Raw genomic sequence first — 21918 nt, forward strand, 5'->3', positions numbered from 1 at the left:
TCTTATAACTGGATTGTCAGTTTGGTTATTTCATAAATAGTTTTTGATAACTGGGTTTTGATTATCATAACTAGTTATCATAACTAGTTATGATAACCAGGTTATGTTAAACTTGACTGTTTTATGTTAAACTTCTGTGTTATTGTTACTAGATGATGATAACCAATCATTTATGTGTAATTTTCCTTGTTCAAAGTTTACAGCAACAAATGTGTGATTCTACAAATAATGATGATATTTTTATGAAAAACTAAAAGATTTTAAGGCACTGTTCTTCACAGTGATTCAGTCTATTTTCTCCTTTAAAACCAGCACAATTATTGTAATAAATCTTCACTATTTTCTGACACTTTATTCTAATACAAATATGAAATGGATAATCATATAGATTTATTAACAAATAACTACTTTTTTTCTATCAAATTTAGAAAATTGGTTTTGAAAAAAAATTTTCCCTTATTTTTGAAAAAACAAAATCAGACCTGTATTTTTGTCAGATCTTGCTTGAACATCACAAGTTGGTGATCTCAATGTCATGAACCACTATTGTCTTAAGATGAGTTATCAATTGTATTGTCACACTTTGCTTTGCAATTAAGGTTGACAAACATCTTAAAATCAATCTTAGTTCTTTGTGAAATTGTGCTCAGTTCACCAATTTTTGTTATCTAATAATGTTTTGTTATGTTAGCTTGAAGCACTTGTTTATTTGATTTTACCCATACACTGATGTATGCACTGTATACTCGGTACTTTCCTGAGTCCAGTGTGGATCGAAAAGAAAAAATCCACTCAGCGCCTGGAGTACCTTGTTTGGTAGGTACGTGTGCGATAATTATAAGACTTCGATATTGTTATTATTCTATTACTCGGGTTGGATTCGAACCCACGAACTTTGCCATTCTAAAACATATGTCAAGGGTTCTAATCCTACTTGGGGTAATGTATAAATATTTTGTCCACGGGACTTGGGAGAGTTTAGTGCTTAACACACATCGTGTATGGGTAAAACGCAGTAATATTCTTGAACCCTGATGCAAATTTGTCATGTAGCACATCGTTGTACTTATTATTACACTCAAAACTTTTGTTTTATTGCAAATCATGTATTAAGCTTATTATTACCATGGTAACACATGGACAATTTTGGTAAAGTTTTCTTTTTGTACAACTTTATAAGAAAGTATGGGAAGAGAACATGCCATTAATGCTCACAACATCTTCTTGCTTTCCTTTTCTGTTTATTTGTCCGAATATTATTCTGGGACCAATTTCATAAAGCATGTAAGCATAAAATCTTGCTAAGCACTGAAATATATTGCTTAGCAGAAATAGGTTACCAGCCAAAATACAATACAGTTAACATTGCTGTGACTGGTACCCCATCCAATTCTTGCTTAGCAAATTATATTTGCTCAGCAGAACTATCTACTGTTGAAACTACACCAATAATAGGTTCCTAATTTCTTACTCCTTGAGATTACGATAAACTTCTTTCAAAGTCTAATTGAAGGGGTATGGGATGTTCGTCGGGAAAACACAAACCAAGTGTCTGAATGTTCAATTCTTTTGGTGTTAGTGAGTTTGGGTGGGATTACCTTTGACAATCTAAAAATTATGGAAAGGGGAAACTGTGTCCAAAAATATTGTTTTATTTTGGAGACACCCCCCCCCCCCCCACGTCACGGTTCCAGCCTCTCTCAAATGATGTTCTTACAGGTATTTTATTGAACAAGATACCCTGGTTAACACTTTCAAACAGTGCACAGCATATTGTTTGGAGAGAATGTCTTTTTTAAATTGTAATAAAGTTATACAAAATAATTTGTATCGAACTTTGGCCGCGAGGTGGCGCTATTTCACTTTACTGTTGTTTTTACGATGACCTACTGAAATGACATGCGCGCGGGGTGCTCTTAGCTAGCTAGCTGTGTCGACAAAAATAGCTCACAAAATCACGCCATACTAAATGCACAAAAGACTCCTCAATGAATTGGTTTGGAACAACAAACAACAGACCAAAACGTCTGCTCACACAATAAAAACACCATAACTGTGTTTTCCCTGGTAATTTGTTGCTCCATATTCTACCATTTTGTTGTGCTGAGTGGTGAGTTCTTGAAACAAAATAGCTGTTCAGAAATTGTGAAAAGTTTGGCATCGAACGATGACGACGTAGTAGGCGGCAGCTGTTCTTTTTTTCCGACGGTGAAAAAAGCAGTATTTTGAGGCCTAGGTAGTGCGCCATGTAGGCAGTTTTTTTCAACACAACGCAGTTCGTACTGGCTTGAAACTTGGTAAATATTCTGCTCGTCTTTGTCTGACTTATTATTTTTTGTGTGACAGTGGCATTTTGTGAAGTTGTGTTTGTTTCATGAGATACAGTCTCATACAGATCTTGTTGTCTAACTTCTAACCCTGTCCTGTGGTTTTGTTGCAGTGAGGGGTTGGGTAGGAGGGGAGGGGCATTGACACCTTGGGGGGTGAGGCATGAGGGGTAATCTTGACTTGAGTAAGGCTGGCATCAACTCAAGAGTCAAGGACTACTTTTCTTGAGCTTCGTCAATGTCCTGTTTTTAAAGATGCCGAACCTCACTGACTGACCTCACTTTTTTCACGCATTTAATTTTAAGAAGACGGACATGAAGTAAACATGACTTTTTTTAATATGATTTGAGGCATTGCATGGTGGTATCAATATATATTTGGTTTGCGGTAACATCATGTGTGTATCTACTTGCCAGGTAGAGTTTGTTCTTAGAGAACTGTCTTGCTTTATTCTACTACCGCGGAGTAGATTTTTTTGATTTTCGGGAGACTTCTCAGTTCTGAAAAGAACATAACTAGCAATAGCATTTGTTGGCCAGCGGACCATTGCAATAAAGGGAGAAAGCTGATGATTTTGCTCATCAACAAATTAATATTTATCTGTTTAAAAGCTCCATGTTAAAAGTAAACTCATCTACGTGTACATGTATTGCTCTATGTGGTATTACACTGCAGAATTGACTGCTATAAAGCTGACCTACCTACATGTAAATTGTATGTAGTTCCTGTTACACATTGGCATTTAAGGCAATAAACAATACTGTAGTCACTGAAGGTCATTGTGTTCCATGCACCTGCACAACACCTGTTTCTTTGTCTCCGCAACCAATCAACGAAGAGGATCAATTTCTTCTAATTGGAACACACCCAGAATTCAGGCATTAGTCAGTGCCTGATGAAATTACAAACCCCTGGAAAAATGTACTCGTAGTTCAACATGACTTGCTCGCCTGTAACTCAAACTACGCCTTTGTGAGTCACAAATTTGGCAACGGCCATGGCTTTGGCTTGCTCTCCATGTCATGAAGTACATGTATAAGATGTCATTAGCAACAGTCTCAGAAACAGTTGTAGCCATAGCCACTAAACCAGGTCTGGCCTAATTACACATTGTTTGTAGAGGTTAATAGTTGACATGTACTTAAATTTGGACATGTTCCCCATGTGCACATAAGGCATAAGTAGCCACTGATTCATCCACACAAAAAATGTACCAGACTATTTTAGACTTGCAGCTTCGATGGTAATACAATAAATTGCTGCATCCAAATTGGCGGCTCTGACTACAGCTATGACTGTTGTTAAAGGTGTTGCAAAGAATGTCCTATACTTGTCCTAACACATAATGATATTGTGGCAATCCAGCCGTTGCCAAAGCCATTAGTTCGGACACGGCCTATCTCTGATTTGAATGGGGGGAAAAAATCCAAGATGGCTACACCATACATACACATGTAGGCCCTTTTTGTAAACCACAGCTCCACCGTCAGCACTGACTCGAGCTCAACGAGTCATTCTAAAAATGTACACTGCCAAAAGTGTTATGTTTATCAGAATGAATTTCGAAGCCCAGTAATTTTATTTCCACCTGGGTGAAATATTTCCCTTGTAAAGCAGAGACAAATGCTACACAAAATGTACTGTATCAGTTGCTACTCAGAAATCATTGGCAATGGCTACCCAATTAGCATTCTGTGTCCAAAATAGTTTCAGTCTAAATTTTGTGCTGTTAAAACTTGCTGGATGAAATTGTTCCCATAAGGATAGGATAATGAGTAGACCCGTACATCACAAAACTGAAATTGACCTTAGAGCCCCTCTTTTATAATCTTGAGCAATTGACAAATAGCTTTCTGTAATGGGTGTGGTTTTAATTTGCTTCTCAAGACAGTTACGAGCTAATGGAAGGATTATGGAAGGATTAGGATATAATCCAGTGTAATGCTTTGTCACTGTGTTTACTGATAGACCCACCTAAAGGAACATGTTGCCTTGGATCGGTCGAGTTGGTCTTTGAAAATCGTTCTGTAACCGTTTGTTGTAAAATGTATACGGTTAGAAAGATATTGTAAAAGTAGAATACAATGATCTACACAAGTTTGCCTCGAAATTGCGTGGTTTTCCTTCTACTGTGCGAACTAACACGGTCGGCCATTTATGGGAGTCAAAATTTTGACCCCCATAAATGGCCGACGTGTTAGTCGACGAGGTAAAAGGAAAACCACGCAATTTCGAGGCATGTTTGTGTGGATCATTGTATTCTACTTTTACAACATCTTTCTACCCATATGCATTTTATAAAAAACGGTTACAAACGCTTTTCAAAGACCAACTCGACCGATCCAAGGCAACGTGTTCCTTTAAAGAGGTTAACTTGTTGGGTCCTATTTGAACATTCAAATGCATACCTATACTTTAAAGGGTCTATGTAACTTTTGTAGGACAAAAAACACAATGTCCACAGATTTACACCAAACTTACACAGTTTGAAGATAATGACAGTAGAAAGCTTCCCTGAAAATGTTACGTGCTGAGGTGCTGTAGTTTTGGGGAAATGAGTAAAACAATGTCATGAAAATAATTCTCGTCTGATGAGATGAAAATTATTTTAATCATTTACAAACGTATTTTCATGATTTTTTTTCACTAATTTCTCAAAAACTACAGCACCTCAGTGAGTAATATTTGAAGGGAAGCTTTCCACTATCATTATCATCAAACCCTGTAAGAATGTAAATCTATGGACATTTTGAAAAAGTACCCAAATCCTTTAAAGGGAAGTTATGTTTGGTAAGCGCTCTTAAAACTAATAGCAAAAAGAACTTACTTGGTAAGAACATGGAGGTTTAGAACAAAGAAGGTAGAATTAATTCTCCATGGTTAGAAGCAGAGCTCAGCTTTTGAAATAAATCATTTCACTCCGAATGGAGTTTTGAAAAAAGATGTCAGTTTTTATCACCCCAAATTTGAATAACATACAAATGTTACTATCAGTGTCAGAAGCGTTTCTCAGATTGTGTATCCATTTACCAAAATATTCATATTTTCACAGGTTAGTTTTATTATAACTGGTATTTTAATGAAATATTTGTATCTATAATGCTTAAACGTCACAATGTTACACTGCATAAATGCAGGCTGACTGCTGTTAGGCAGCAAAGTAATTATAGAAGAAGTGTCACAGTGTCTTGGTAAGTACTTGCATGGTGATTGACACTATTAGAAAGATCACATGACACGTTGGACTTTGGAATCACATCACACCCCGAACCTTCATCACAGAACAATATAAAGTACGTACATGTACGCATGAACAGACATACACGTACAAATGACGCAGTATAATTCTTAAATTTGGTGCTATTTTAATTTTATTTGCCCGAACTATTCAGTTCAGAATGTAGTTTTGTAGTTTGTGACAACCAAAAACCTGTTTGACCTTTTTACAAAGATACAGTGGCATGAACCGGGTGGGGTGGCTCCAGTGTTTTTCCCTGCTCAGAACCCTTACCCTAACCCAAATGAGTTTTGAAAATACTTTAAATAAAAGCAAGAATGGTTCGATACATTAAATGACCGCCCCTCCCCTTTTCCCTTTCCCTTTTTGACTTGCACTAAAGCACTAGTCATAGTTTTAAAAAGTATAAAAAAAAATATTTATAAAAAAACAGATTTAAATTAACTAAATAAATAATTTCAAAAAATAAATATGAGCGAGTAGCTAGGCCTGATGTACATCTCCCCCCCCCCCAAAAAAAGTCTGGTTACGCCACATCCAAGAAAAACTGAAAATTGCCTCCCTGTGCAAGCTGTAGATAGAGGACGCTTGCACTGTATTAAACCAAACGTTTTCAATTCATGATCCAAACTACCAAAGTATAATCTTACATTTAATCTTGACCTTTCCCTGAATCCCTGGATTTGTTGACATGTATGTATCTATATCCTGCTACGGAATCTGAAGTTTGTTTCAATGTACAATAATATTTACCTAAGGTGTAACATCCTTGATGCTAACTATAAGATTAATGGTGGATTGAACAAATAGGTTTTATCACCCTAGTGGACCATAAACATGGGGTTGGACAACCATAACACTGATCTTAAAACTTATTAATAGTCTTTGACTGCTTGAGTTTTCCATGGAATAATTCTCTGGGGTTTTCCTCCAAATCCAAAACTGAAACTTCCTTCAGTATGTTCTCAGATTTCAAAGTTCTTTTTTTTTTTCTTAGAATTTTTAGCTTCAAAAGCACAATTCATAAATAAATAATAAGATGAATAAATAAGATAAATACATAAATAAATAAATAAATAAACTTTTAAAAATAGCCCTTCAGTGTTGACTTAATAAGATTTTATTTTAAAGCAACTTAAATTCCAGCATATTTATAACTTGGATGCTTACAATTTACAATGACTATTCCTCCATGCAATGACAAAGCTTTTTTGACTCTTGAAGCGGATAAACAAAGGTCTCACTATAGATTTAAAATAAACAAACATGTATTCCTATCCAACAACAATAGCAGACAATGACGTTTCAGAAGCTATGCCAACCCATTTCCTGTCCAGGTATTTAAGCCCACTGGTTTCTGTGAGTTTGTTGTTTATTAACGTCTGTGGTAAAAAATATACAGACGGACTGTCCACTTGTTCAGTTAGATCTCCCTGCGACGCTTACGCTAGACTTACAGAAGGATCTGTATATCTGGATATACTGTCGACCATGTATGTAATCAAACTGTATGGCTTTGTCTGAACTAATATCTTCTGCTTTTTCTGGAGTGGCTAAGGCGAACTAATATCTTCTGCTTTTTCTGGAGTGGCTAAGGCCAGGATGCCAAAGTCCTATTCTCCCTAGCCAGCCTTTGTGCCCTTGATCAGCCTTGGGGCTGGCAGCCAGTCTCCGTGCCCCTGGCTAGCCTTAGTGCCCCTACATGGTCATACTTGGTACTAGTCTTGGTGCAAGACGTTTCTCGTTTCCTTTTCACACACACCGCCGGCGGAGAAACCCGGCGGTGAGTGGACTATAAGTCAGGTGAGTCGTTGCGCGCGGTGTCGGTGAATTCGCCGCGGTGTGCGTGATAAAAGAAAACGAGAAACGTCTTGCACCAAGACTAACTTGGTACCCTCGATCACCCTTGGTACCCACTGGCCAGCCTTGGTGCTGGCTGCCAGCCTCGATGCCCCCAGTCAGCTTTGGTTCCGCAGTTCACCCTTTGCAGCCTTGATGCCCCATAAAATGTTCCAGAAATGTGGCATCCTCTATGCAGTCTTTTCTTACCCTTACATGAGTGAAATACCTGAATAAGGCCTGATGCACAAGAATTTTAATTTGAGTTTGGTTTTTACATTTCTCCAGATTTCTACAATTTGACGGCGAGAGAAAGTGAAGAGAAACCACCATCAATGATTTGGATGGAATGAAATGATTACAACTGCAACCATGACAACGACCACTGGTGGGGTTCGGTTTTCTCCTCATACATATGACAAAGTGACAAAGGCAAAAGTGACGCTAGAAAACTTCTACACAAATCTCTGGTTTCAGAAAGAGGAACGACTTAACAGGTAAGAAACAAAGACACTTTTTTTGTCTCTTAATTTTTGAAGAATGAATATTTTTGAAAGAATGTAGTGTTGCAGTCTACAATGATGGCTTATCATGATCAAGTGGTGTGTTGTAGCCGAGCGGATAAGAACACCGGGCGCAGACTCTGGTGTTTCTGATCAGCAGAAAGTGGGTTCGCATCCTGGAGACTGCCAACATTAAAGCTACATAGCTCAGTTGGTAGAGCACTGGCGCATCAATTTAGATGTCGTATGTTCAAATCCCACTGCAGTAAATTTGTCTTTTTAAAATGAAATTTCCACAGGCTAGTTCTTTTGGATATATCTACATATCTGATGAAAACAATTAAATTGTTCCAAAAATCAATGGTACACTTTGCCTCCAAACACTTTTTTAAAGGTTATATTTATTCTGGCCTTGACATTTAAAACAGGATACAATGTTTGACTCAATATAACACAAAGGCTGGAAGGGAAAAATACACAATGGGACATGTACTATGAATATTGTTTTTTTGCTGTAACACCATGAGTTCTACTTGCCAGGTAGAGTTCGTCTTTAGAGAACTGTGTTGCTATATTCTACTACTGTGGAGTAGTTTTTTTCATAAATTGTTCGAGAGACTTCTCAGTTCTGAAGAGAACTGTCCTGCGTATTAACTACTACCCGGGCGGTAGGATCGTAATTAACTGTACTACCGGCGGAGTCTGTTCTTAAATTGGTCTCAACGTTTCGACTAGCTTGCTCTCGTCACCGTCATCGTTAGGACATGTATGCTCAAGTCTGGAGCACAAACAAAAAGTATTTAAGGGGGGGGGGGGGGGGGGGGTTGGTGGGTGGAGTCGTTAGCCTGTTTGTATGATAATCAAAACCTGGAATCAAGTTGTTGTTCAGCCTGGATGGATAACCTCTATTTGGAATTTTGTTATCGCAGACTTCATTGTGTGGCGTTGAATGAGATTTTATGCATGGGTAAATAACCTCTAGATGGTGATGTAATTGTATGTCAAAAGTGTTGCAGTTCACTTGAGTTATGGTCATACATGTAAACCGAAACAGGAACACATGTGTCATAAAGATGATGGGCACAATAAACTGCGAAGCAGGGAGTTATTGCTAAGCAGAAACGTGTTACCCCTTGTACAATTAAGTGAACTAAAGGCAATAAGCTAATTTTAAGCATAAATAAATAAATAGTAAGTTTGCAGGTACAGCCATGTATTAAATTAAATCTCTTATGTATACAGTGGGAATAATGGCTCTGAAAATAGCTGAGTTGAAAAAAAAAAAAGAATTTTGGCGATTGAGTGACCAGTCAATATTTATGTCTTATTAAAAGAATTTTAGCTGTCCAAGAAGAGGTGTGTGGGTGTTTCACAAAAGACTACAAAATAACCAAGAATTTTCTTATTGAATTTTGTCTTAATATAAACCAGTCCTATTTGGTTTCGCCACACACAGTAGGTCAACAGTGTTAAATATCAATTTCTTCAAGTAACATATCGGACCCTTTGGCGAAATAGTTTCTTAAAGCTGCCCTCCATTGAACCCTCCCACGAAGCCAAGCCGGGCCGAAATGAAACCAGGTCTGAGACCAAGAAACAAATAGCATGACTTAATATTTGTGACCTCGCTTCTCAAGATAGTGTGGCATTATGTGAGGATGACTTGACTTGAAACACAATGCTCTGAGCAGTGATTTAATACATTGACCTGCTGATAAGATCAGTTTCATTAGAGGTGCTTAGCTAGATGGTTAGTGCTAGCAGAGAACCAGTTAAAAAATGATGTGTTATGTTGCATTTTGGCTGGTAGTCTGTTTCTGTTAAGCAAAGTTTCCTATTTTTAGGGGCCAATTTCAAGTTTAAAACAAAGTATTATGTTGCATGCTTTTGAATGGACCCTTCCCATAAAATATGCTAATTACATTCTTGCATGCATACATACCCTATTGGTTGGCAAACGCCATGGAGTTGTGCACTACGCAGATGCGCAATCGCATCTGCGTCACGCAGCCATTAGCCGTGTACAAAACAGTGCGATACTCCCTCATTTTGCCAACCAAAATGTAAGCGAGCACGCGCTATGTGCAATTTACATACATTTTTTAAAATTTACAGCAAGATTATTCACCTTTTTGCGGAATTCTTGCTAAAACCTTGAAAGCACGTATGGTTAAGACTACTACATGCACTGTACAGTGCCCGTGTCTATTCATGACATGCAGTGTTTTGACAGAGGGGTGTCTGGGTGTCTTTTGTACACCCTGTTGTAAATTTGGGCACCCTGTCATCTATATATTTTTACATGTACTTTTAAAGTGAACTTTGGACACCAAAGTTTTTTAAATTTACAGCAAGATTATTCACCTTATTGCCAGATTCTTACTAAAACCTTGATAGCACGTATGGTTTAGTAGACTACATGTACATACACTGTACAATACTTGCATCTATTCATAGCTTGTTGTTTTGACAATCCAACCCAACATCCCCTCAGAGGGCGATCCCACACTGTGCAAACCAGCAGGATGCCCACCCGTGACTCATTCATAATCCATTATGGATACAGATTTGTTATGACAAAATCATTTTTCTTTTTTCTCCGAATGACGCTATGCCAATATGTAATTATTTGCTTTCGACCCCTCCACCACAAAAGGCAAAGGTCACTATGCTGATATGACCTTTTCATCTGTGTAGAGAATTAAGAGATTGCCATATGCAGATAAGATCGTGAACATCCAAGTTCTTTCAGGGTGAAGATATTATGTCTTCAGACGAATATTTGGAATGCCTTGTCGTTAATAGGTTTAAGTGCCCTTATGAGAACATGTCAATTAAGTTTTGGATTGTAAATGATGTTTGGGAAAGGTTGACTATATTTGTCTTAGAGATTTAATATTTAATGTTGGATATTAGATACAGCGGTAGTGTGAGGTTAATTTGTGATTAATGAAGTAAAGCTTGAAATGATTCCAACTGAATGATTAACGCGAACTCTCTTGAGTCCTTGGTCAGAGACCCTCATTTAAAGGTAGGGTCGTTGATAAATACTCCAACAATTAGGCCTAATGATCATAAAAACTTACTTGGTATAATGGTCAGAAGTGCTGCAGCTGCTCATAACATTGCCATCAAGATAGAATTTTCAAGTTTTATTTTCTTTTGTCTTTTTCAACAGACAAAAGAAGCTGGAAGAGTCAATCTCGGGTCTTTCTGAGGAAGAGGTAAAGGAAGCAGACAGAGAATTATTTGCATCCCATTTGAATAATTCTGAGACCTCAAAAGTTCAAACTGCCATCTAGTGTCACACAGATTTGCTGAAAACATAAAAATTAGGCCTCGCAAACAAAGACTGTCATCTCAGGTTTGGTTTTCAGCAAATTTTAAATGACAAAAAATTACAATAATAATAACAACAGGCATTCATAGAGTGCTTTTACACTGGGCACCACAGCACTTGACAAGTGGAAGTACATACAGTACATAAAGTGAAGCAAATAAATAAAGGCACAAATAATTGGAACGACAGAACTTTGGTCCCCAGCAATCAACCATTGAATCAGAAAATTTGTCTGAGAATTGGGTCATTTAATTGTTTTTTTTTTTTGGGGGGGGGTGGTAGATTTGCATTATAGATTTGTCTGTAAAACTATTTACCTTTGTGTTGATATTAATTCTGACTGGATGTACAGCCATTGCGAAATTCAGGTCGGCACTTCAAATCGACCAGCTCCCCTCTCTAAAATCGGTCAAAATAACATGGTAACTCACCGCACAATCAAGTTGTTGCTGTTAATATATAATTTTTTATTGGATCAATAAATAACCTTGGATCACTCATTGGTAAATTAAAACCGATACAAATAAAAACAGGTTATATGCTGACAGGATGGAGAGCTTAAATTTCAAAAGAAAAAAATATATCCACTTAACACAGTTGCATAATTGCTGGTTTTGTAACATATTCTTGTATACCTTAGGGAAATATTAGGGAAATATTAAGAAGTTTTGAGATTAGTTTCATATTGAAATGCTTACAAATACCTGCTGCATCGGAGTGATTAAATAGCTGATTTTGTAAACATTATGTCAAGAAAAAAATAAAATGACAACTTGAATTTTTCTTTTAGATTTGTATTAACAAAAATACATGTTTGTGGTAACATCATGTTTAAATCTCTATTAAGAAGTGTCGGTTCTGAAAAAAGAACTGGTGGTTGACAACTCATGGTTTCGCTTCTTCCTCCTAAAGAAGATTAGAGCATACCGATGATCAAAACATTGAGTTGTCAACTGTTCTTTTTTCAGAACTAACATAACTGAAAAGAGATTCACACAAGGTGCTACCACAAACCTCACCTGATTAAACTCCCACTATGAAAAGTTTCAAAACCTAACTATCAAAACCTACTAACAAAAAGACTGAGCTGTTTCAGGTATTGAATTCATAACAACATCCTTCCGGTCAAAACTATTTTCCTTTCCTTTTCTTTTCTTTTTCCAGAAACGAGAGAAAAGAAATCAGCATGCCCTCAAGGAGACGGAGTTCCTTCGACTCAAGAGGTCAAGGCTTGGGGTCGATGACTTTGATTCAATCAAGGTCATAGGTCGAGGGGCGTTTGGAGAGGTGCGGCTTGTTCAGAAGAAGGACACAGGTCATATATATGCTATGAAGATACTCAGGAAAGCTGATATGCATGAAAAGGAACAGGTGGGTGCTCGTTAGGGGACGATAATCAACCATTGTGACTAAATCAAGCCAATCAATGAATTACGGGGTTCTCTATCAAGATTTTACAAAACTGTGGTGATTCATACCGGTCCCCAAATTGTGCAATTTTGTCTGAAGCATGCTAAATTGAAAGGAAATGATTTTATATTTGATGCTGATGTTTGTTTACAGAAACCTTAAGCCCGGTTCATACTTCCTGTTAATGCGAATGCTATGTAAATTTTCTTTAGTCACAATTGGAAAAGTGGCGTGTATCGATGACTGCGTCATAAAAATTTGCATTCGCGTGAAGTATGAACCAGGCTTTATTGTTTAAATTGGAGGATTTTAACAGTTGAGTGTATTAACGGTTTCTAATTGGTGATTACAGGTTGCCCATGTGAGAGCTGAGCGAGACATCCTGGTTGAAGCAGATAACTCTTGGGTTGTTAAGATGTATTATTCCTTTCAAGATCCGCACAATCTTTACTTGATCATGGAGTTCTTACCAGGAGGTATTTCACATCATTGTGTCTTCATTATCTCTTCTTGATTTTCTAAACAAAGAATTGTTTGTACAAACTGATATTACAAGATAATTTCTAAAGCTTAGATTCTCGAACTTTAGATTTGAGTAAACATTTGCTGAGTGATTAGTTACTCAAACATCGACTTAAAAACAGAGTTTTTGTCTTAAATCGTAGGCGACATGATGACGTTACTCATGAGTAAAGAAACACTGTCTGAGGAATGTACTCAGTTCTACGTGGCAGAAACCGTCCTAGCCATCCATTCCATCCATAAATTGATGTTTATTCATCGAGACATAAAACCTGATAACTTACTACTCGATTCAAAGGTGAGTTCTTCAGACTGTCCACCGTTCTACACACTGTCTGTCTAGCCTATTTCACTCCACTGCAGGAGGAAAGCCTCTACTCTAATTCTCTATTTCACTCTATCCTGCGCTGTCTGCTGCCAAGCAATGCCCCTGTGTACTTAGTTCATCTCCTTATCTTTTGTTTTGTATCCCTCTTTATCTTGTCCGGTTTCTTGGAGTCAAGTTGGTTGTTTTGCGTGTCCACTTCTTGACTCAAAGTGAGTTTTTGAGGTTCCTTACCATTTCTACTTGCTACTTGGCTTAATGCTTGACTTAAAAACTTTGAGTTCTTGAAATCCCTTACCGTTCTACTTATACTTGATCTAAATTGAGTTTGTTGGATCCTGTTTCAACAAAGTGTCCAAGCATCTAAGCTAAGTGTCTTAGCTAAGCATCTAAGCTAAGTGTCTTAGCTAAGTGTCTGAGCTAAGTGTCTGAGCTAAGTGTCTGAGCTAAGTGTCTGAGCTAAGTGTCTGAGCTAAGTGTCTGAGCTAAGTGTCTGAGCTAAGTGTCTGAGCTAAGTGTCTGAGCTAAGTGTCTGAGCTAAGTGTCTGAGCTAAGTGTCTTGGCTAAGTGTCTTAGCTAAGCCATTTTGCGCAGCACTGCACACTACTCCACAATCTACCTACAATGCCTTGTTCAAATAATAATTTGTCTTGTTTTATAATTTTTAGGGTCACATTAAGCTGTCTGATTTTGGTCTGTGCACGGGTCTGAAGAAAGCTCATCGAACCGACTTCTACAGAGATCTCTCCAGAGCACACCCTAGAGATTTCTGTGAGTACAAAATAATAAAGTAAATTTATGTATGAACTTTCAAACCGGTGAAAATTTGGGCCTAATCCGTTGGGTTAGTCAGGAGTAAGTAGTGAAAAACTATGCCTATTTTCAGTTGTAACAACCGAAATCAGATTGAATTTCTTGATTTTTGTTTTTGTAGCGAGTATAAAACCAATGGACGCCAAAGATTCCAAGAGGAAAATGGAGAGTTGGAAGAAGAACAGAAGAGCTTTGGTAAGAAATTAATTCAGTTGAGACGCCTTTCGGGTGTGAAAACTGGTTGTTATTATTATCATTATTTAGTAAATTTGTCTTTGTTCAACCCAAAATTTAAATTTTTCTTTTTCATCTTTTTTTTTCAAAGGCGTATTCAACAGTTGGCACCCCCGACTATATCGCACCCGAAGTCTTCGTTCAAACGGGTTACACTCACGTCTGTGATTGGTGGTCGCTAGGCGTGATTATGTATGAGATGCTGATTGGCTACCCTCCGTTCTGCTCGGAGACACCCCAGGAGACGTATCGTAAGGTCATGACTTGGAGAGACACACTACTGTTCCCTGAGGAGGTTCCAATCTCCGCTGAGGCCAGGGACCTCATTCAAAAGTAAATACTTTATTTGGTTTAATTTTATTTGCCAGAATTTGTTCATCCTCTAGACCAAGGGGAGACCCAGGCCCACTACTCACTTAACGTTAATTTGACAACATCTGAAACTTTACCGATTCCTCACCCTCATTTCTCCCTAAATGTTAGGTTCTGTTGTGACAGTGAGCATCGTATCGGTCGTAATGACATTGAGGAGATCAAGGCTCATCCATTCTTCAAGGGGGTGGACTGGGAGCACATCCGTGAGCGACCTGCCGCTATCCCAGTAACAGTCAAGAGTTTTGACGACACGTCTAACTTTGACGAGTTTCCGGACATTGAGCTCAAACCAAGTGAGTTTTTTTATATTTTATTTTTATGCAAGTCGCGCAGACACATAAGGCCTGAGGGCCACTTCAAGGTGTGGGCTACAATCAACTATTTTCCAGGGGCTGTTTCCACCTAGTCCATGGGCTGAAACTGGGTTACCACCCATACAGTCCATAAGGATGTTATTTTGCTTTATTTTCACTGGATATACTATGTTCATGTATTGTTTTATTTACATTGTCTCTGCTTCTCTGTGCCTTGAACATCTCTTTCATTACAAATGGCTATTATTGTTGTTTCTTTCTTAGGTGGTCCTCTCTTTAGAAAAGGAATTACTCCCAATTTTGAATAACTTGAATATTTTTATCATGTCCGCATTTTCAGATTTCCAGTATGTTTAAGATAACTTAGTAGTGTTTGTTGCTAATATTACTGTAATTTCTTCTCAAATATTTCATTTATGTCATTGAACAAGAAGCATTCGCGCAGCCTTCTTGTAAAAAAAGGACAATGTTGTTAACTGTTCATCACTTTGTTTATAATTTTTGTTTTCTCTATTTCTTGTTGATACAACGCAGCCTTGTTTGCTGTTTATTGCATTATTCATTATTCAGTTCTATTTTATTAAGTCTCTCAGCTGAACAATCGAGAGTAAGAAGTATCTTTATCTTTGGGTGGGGGGGGGGTTGCCCTCGCCTCTCTCTGCTTCTTGCTACCCCCTCCTCGTTATTGCCGAATTCTTGTAACTTGTTTTGCTATTTTTTACATGTCCCCTATTTTGTTTTCAATTTGTACCATTGAACATGTGACTATGTTGATGTGTTATACATTGCAGTGGTCTTTTATCTTGATTTCAATATTGCTTATTTGTACCCGTGTGTTTTTGCTTCAACTTTTCTTGTGTAATTTGTATTTTTACTGTTATGCGCCCTTGAACAGGCTGGTCCTGGAGGGAGCACATTATAAATTCCACAAGTTAATATAATTATTATTATTCATTTTTGGTTTTATCCATGTAGAAGTAGTAGAACTATTATTATTATTAATATTATTATTATTATTACTATTATTATTATTATTAATGATTTGATTTAGAAGTAAAGTTAATTTGGTTGAATTAAAGTGAATAAATAAATTTCAATTTTAAAGATGGGTTTAACAACCTTATTCGCTTTTATAAATATTGCTCCTCCATTGTTTTGTCACTGTCTAATTTGCTCTTCCAACAGTCGCGCCTCCTCCCAGTGAAGGTGAAGAAAACTACAAGGATTGGGTGTTCATCAACTACACCTTCAAGCGGTTTGAAGGACTAACCCAGAGGGGGGTGCCTCAAAGGACGCCAGCCCACATGATCACACGACAGCTCATCCAGGATAAAGGAATGTAAGAACTAAACGGTGAACCACCACGACCCAATAACATAAAGCTGTGTAGCTGTCAATTCTGCTTGACTGGCAAATAGACCTTATGCACATGACGTCATTTCAGTAGGGCGCCCTCACCTAGAGGTCAAAAGGAGGTTGTTCATTGGCCAATCCTGTGCGCCGCGCGTACAAATCTGTGCGTTTCGATTGTTTCGTCACCGTTTTTCGTCTAAGATGGCCGCTGGATGACGTCAATGCATAAGGTCTATTCCTTTGCTAAGCAAGAAATAAGTGGGGTTACCAGTCACAACAATGTCAAATGTACACTATTTTGGCTGGTAACCTATTTTTGCTAAGCAAGAGATTTCTGTGCTTAGAAAGTTTTTGTGCTTACAGGCTTTATGAAAATGGGCCCAGATCCGTCAATGACTTGTGAAAGTCTTTTGACCGGTGTTGCCGTAGTGACTTAAAGCAACGTTAAAAATGCAAAGATAGTATATCTAAGTCTGTTTATTGTCTTGTGTGGTTTTAATGCTTGTTTTATTTTTTTTTTTATTTTTTTAAGAAGCACCCCTATTTCCAAAAATGGAACATCTCAATGCCGTGTTTATTTGTTTATGTAAAGGATTAGCTCACTGCCCAAAGAGGATTAGTTGTGTGTGAATAAAAAAAAACTATAATACTTTAAAAAAGGGAAAGTTGCAGAAACTTTAACTAACTCTAAATGTTTACTTATAACCAACAGTTAAACTTGGCTCTCTACAATGTAATTACATTCCCCCTTTTTAACTCTAACTTACAAACAATTGCTGTAAATGTTCCACCCCTAACAACAAACAGGGTTTTGCCCTTAAAGGCAGTGGACACTATTGGTAGCTACTCATAATAATTATTAGCATAAAACCTTATCTGGTAACGAGTAATGGGGAGAGGTTGATAGTATAAAACATTGTGAAAAACGTCTCCCTCTGAAATGACGTAGTTTTGGAGAAAGAAGTAATTTTCCCACGTATTTGAGTTCGAGACCTCAGATTTAGAATTTGAGGTCTCGTAATCAAGCATCTGAAAGCACACAACTCTGTGTTACCAGGGTGTTTTTTCTTTCATTATTACATCGCAACTTCGATGACCAAGTGAGCTTAAATTTTCACAGGTTTGTTATTTTATGCATATGTTGAGATACACCAACTGTGAAGGCTAGTGAGAAGACTAGTCTTAGACAATTACCAATAGTGTCCAGTTCCATTAACTTTTCCAATGACTAGCCAGCAGAACCAGGGCTAGTCTTGGTGCAAGACGTATCTCTTTTACCTCTCACGCACAGCGCGGCCATCTCACCAATAATGCTCGCAACAACTGCCCGTAAACCTGACATAGCCCACGAATCGCAGTCAGGTTAGTGTATACGGGCGGTCAATGCGGGCACTATTGGTGAGACAGCCGTGCTGTGCGTGAGAGGTGAGAGGTAGGACAATCCACGTTTACAGGCATAGCCGTAGCTATAGTAACCAATTCAGAACCAGCCTAAAGCTCTAACCATGGAGGATGGAAATTGTTTTCCTCCGTGCTCTAACTATGAACATGTAATTCAATAAACATGATTGCTCAAATTATCGCAATGGATTGGTAAAAAAATAATGCCATATATGTATCTGCAAAATATATACAATTAGTTGTGAAATACTTGGAAAGCTTGAAAAATTACCTCAATCACGTAACTCTTGCTGTAAATGTGAAGATTGTAAAAAAAAAATATATCCATGACAACTATACTACTCGGATGTGCTTCCTGTTTGACAAGGTCCTCAATAAGAATTTACTAGTTTCTCTAATTTAAAATAAAGGCAGATGAAAACTTGATCTGTTTTACATTCATTGGGGTCAAAACTTGTTTGAACATTGAACAAATTGTATCAAATGGTTTGTTGGTCATAGAAACATGGTACCTAGATTCTGCTTAGCAAGATTTGTCTGTGCTTAGCACATATTGTGCTCAGTGCATACAAAGCACAAAATGAGTCTTGGTTACCAGCTGAAATGGCATATGTTGCCTTGGAATGGTACCCTGCCACTTTTTTTCCTGCTTAGTAGCCACAGGAAATGACTCGGCTTTAAACACTTCCTTTGGTCCGGAAAAGTTTCTTCCTGTTTCCGATCCTGAGTAAACAGATAATGGCCTACAAAACTGTCACCATTTCTATAAATGGTAGAGTTGTGCTACTGAGAAAACAAACAATAACAAAATTCCTGGTCACTCTGTTGTCAAGTTTCATTGAAATTCCAGTGAGATTTTCAGGAAAATGTGGTAACCACATCCATCGGTGTTGAATTTTATTTTTGTTATGTTAACGGGAAAAAGTAGCTATTCTAAATTCCCATGAATTTCTCTACTCAATTTATCAAAATTCCATGATAGAATATGGAAAAAATGTATGAGTTAAGGACACATTGCCTTCCACTTTGTGAATTTCAGTGATTCAGCCTCGGACCTTGCAGAAATATTTGAAGTGCTGGGAAGTTGGATTGTTCAGTTGATAACTTATAACATATTGTAAATATACAGTGGATTCAAATATAACTATAAAGCAGTTTCGTTTTCACTTTTTGTGTAATTAAATACATAAAAAAAAACATTAGAGCATTGAATATGTACATAAAGATGGCCTATGTTTACTTGCGGCGGCCATTAATGTCTGGCACCTTGTCTTGCATTAATTGTTTGCCTAATGCAGACACTTGGTGGCTTTGTTGCTATGGTGGTACCATGCTTGACTAAAACCTCTTGTCTTCATTAGTTGAGGGATTGGAGATAAAGACCTTTTATTTAAAGAATCTTTGTGCAGTGGAGTTTTCTGTTGCTCTTTTTGCTGTTGACTGAAGTTTGTGACTCTAATTGGGCCATTGACTCAATATGGACTGTTGTATAAATTGAGCTATTTCTCAACTTGAGCTACTCCTCTATTGCAGCTGTTTCTCAATTGGGTTTTTGTTTTTAACTTGGGCTGTTCTTTAGAGCTTTCTAGAGTTTCTACATAAACTCATGACGTTTTAGTTTTGCGTGAAAAACAAAATATAAAAAACTTATTATGTTTAAGTTTTCTTAGATATCTCTATACCTCTTGAATATTATATTCACTTATTTATTTTCCAATTGCCTTCCTCGTTGAATTTGTCTTTTCAGCCTAAAGTCTTGTCTAGATATTTTTTCTTATTCAATTTCTAGAAATCATGAAGTTAAAGAAAAGCTTTTCCTCTGTAAATATTATATTATTAACAAAATAAAAAGTTTTATGAAACTTAAATGTAGTTTGCATGTAGGCGGAGCCCATTATGACTATAACCAAGTTTTGAGAGGTCACAGAATGACTTGACCTTTGACCCTTGTCAGTGACTTTTGACCTAGATTGGGAAGCGTCAGTTGGAGGCATTGAAGCCTTAATTTCTTTAACTACATTACGGTAAATAGTAGGTATGAATGTTGGAACCTGTGTTTAGTGACCATGCTATTAGGCATGTCCATCTTATGTTGGTTAGAGGTATGTGTATAATGTAATGTGCTCATATTGAGTGTTTTTTGACCTGGTAGGAACAGGTACAAACTGAGTGTTTTGTACCTGCTAGGAACATGCGCACACTGAGTGTTTTGTGACCTGATAGGAACATGTGCACATTGAGTGTTTTGTGACCTGATAGGAACATGTGCACATTGAGTGTTTTGTACCTGATAGGAACAGGTACAAACTGAGTGTTTTGTACCTGATAGGAACAGGTGCACACTGAGTGTTTTGTACCTGATAGGAACAGGTGCACATTGAGTGTTTTGTGACCTGCTAGGAACATGCGCACACTGAGTGTTTTGTGACCTGATAGGAACATGTGCACATTGAGTGTTTTGTGACCTGCTAGGAACAGGTACAAACTGAGTGTTTTGTACCTGATAGGAACAGGTGCACACTGAGTGTTTTGTGACCTTCTAGGAACAGGTGCAAATTGAGTGTTTTGTGACCTAGGAACAGGTGCAAATTGAGTGTTTTGTGACCTGGTAGGAACAGGTGCAAATTGAGTGTTTTGTGACCTGGTAGGAACAGGTGCAATTGAGTGTTTTGTACCTGATAGGAACAGGTGCAAATTGAGTGTTTTGTACCTGATAGGAACAGGTGCAAATTGAGTGTTTTGTGACCTGGTAGGAACAGGTGCAAATTTAGTGTTTTGTATCTGGTGGGAACAGGTACAAATTGAGTGTAGGGGACTGTACGATGAATTACTTTGTGGTCGTTTTGGTCTTAAGTAAAGTTGGCAAACAATGTTAAAATTTTCAAAGCATGTTATAAACATGTCTGTGAAAATGTAGACCCCTCGTTTAGTTTTTTATGTTTTGCAGTAAACCAAAAATACAGAGTCACAATGAGATAATTGGGATAGCTGATATTTTAACCATCTTTAACGATTCAGTTATTTACTTTAATATCAGATTGTTGTAGATAACACTGCTTCCTTGCATTGTTGCCAGTGTTTTCTTTTCATTGTGACATTGCTGTTTCAAATAAATTGGGTCAACAAATACCAGCGCACAATTCTGTCGGCTCAAGAAGTATGTTCTGAAGGGTCCACTTCTGCTTTGGTTTTATGCTAATGTTTTGCCAAAGAAAAAGTAGAAAATACGACGCAGCTTGACATGAACTTTAAGATATTTTTTTTTTTTCAATACCCCATTTTGTTTCATTTCCAAGCGACTTACATTGAACACAGAAAACACTGCATGTAGTTGTATTTAAGTGGCTACGGTGTGGCTACTAGATATGATTATATTCAAACATGGACGCCATAAGTCGTAGCCAACAACACAAAATTCCTAAACATTGTCATTTTTGTCGTTGTTGGTTATTTTTTTTATTTTTTTTTTAGTTTCCTTTATGTAATTTAATAATTTTATTAACAAAGTGTAAAGTAAATATAATGTAGGAGAAATTGTGAAAATATTTTAAGTGAAAGTTTAAAAGCTTCAGTAAAAATCAACATGTAAAGTTACTAGAGCGTGATATATTAAATTTGGAGTGACTCCAACTATATTACTACCAGGAAAAATAATAAGTTATTTTGTTCTTTGTCTCATATTTTTATGTTGTTTACCCGAGCCAACCCACAACAGTGGATGAAGGCATCGCGCTTAAGTCATTTGCAGCCGATTTCACGATACGCTAGGATTAATCATATTTCGTACTGGGTTCATTGTGTCATAACGTCTCAGGATATGGAACTTATTTTGTTTTAAGTGCCCAAGATTAATCCCAAGTTAGAAAGAGTTTGGTGAAATCAATGGCAGAGCTGCCACTTCTCCCCAATTCTGCAGGAAGTTT

General features: G+C 37.4%; 1 protein-coding gene across 3 annotated transcripts; it reads left to right on the forward strand.

The window, feature by feature from the left end:
* The first annotated feature begins 1937 nt into the window (after positions 1–1937).
* LOC139954029 (serine/threonine-protein kinase 38-like) lies at positions 1938–21895 on the forward strand. 3 transcript variants are annotated; one of them, XR_011788042.1, is made up of 12 exons: positions 1938–2297; positions 7694–7902; positions 11087–11132; positions 12413–12619; positions 13011–13134; positions 13324–13478; positions 14174–14276; positions 14440–14513; positions 14644–14885; positions 15036–15220; positions 16427–20649; positions 20684–21895. XR_011788042.1 is itself a non-coding variant. In XM_071953673.1 (11 exons), the coding sequence occupies exons 2-11, from the start codon at positions 7760–7762 to the stop codon at positions 16582–16584; spliced, it is 1437 nt and encodes a 478-aa protein (XP_071809774.1). In that variant the 5' UTR covers positions 1938–2297; positions 7694–7759; the 3' UTR covers positions 16585–21895. The 3 variants fall into 3 exon arrangements, 1 of the variants encoding a protein (XP_071809774.1); XR_011788043.1 differs by having other exon boundaries at positions 16427–20613; XM_071953673.1 differs by having other exon boundaries at positions 16427–21895.
* Positions 21896–21918: the final 23 nt, after the last annotated feature.

Source organism: Asterias amurensis, chromosome 22 (genome assembly GCF_032118995.1).
Source record: "Asterias amurensis chromosome 22, ASM3211899v1".
In the NCBI taxonomy this organism is placed as follows: domain Eukaryota; kingdom Metazoa; phylum Echinodermata; class Asteroidea; order Forcipulatida; family Asteriidae; genus Asterias; species Asterias amurensis.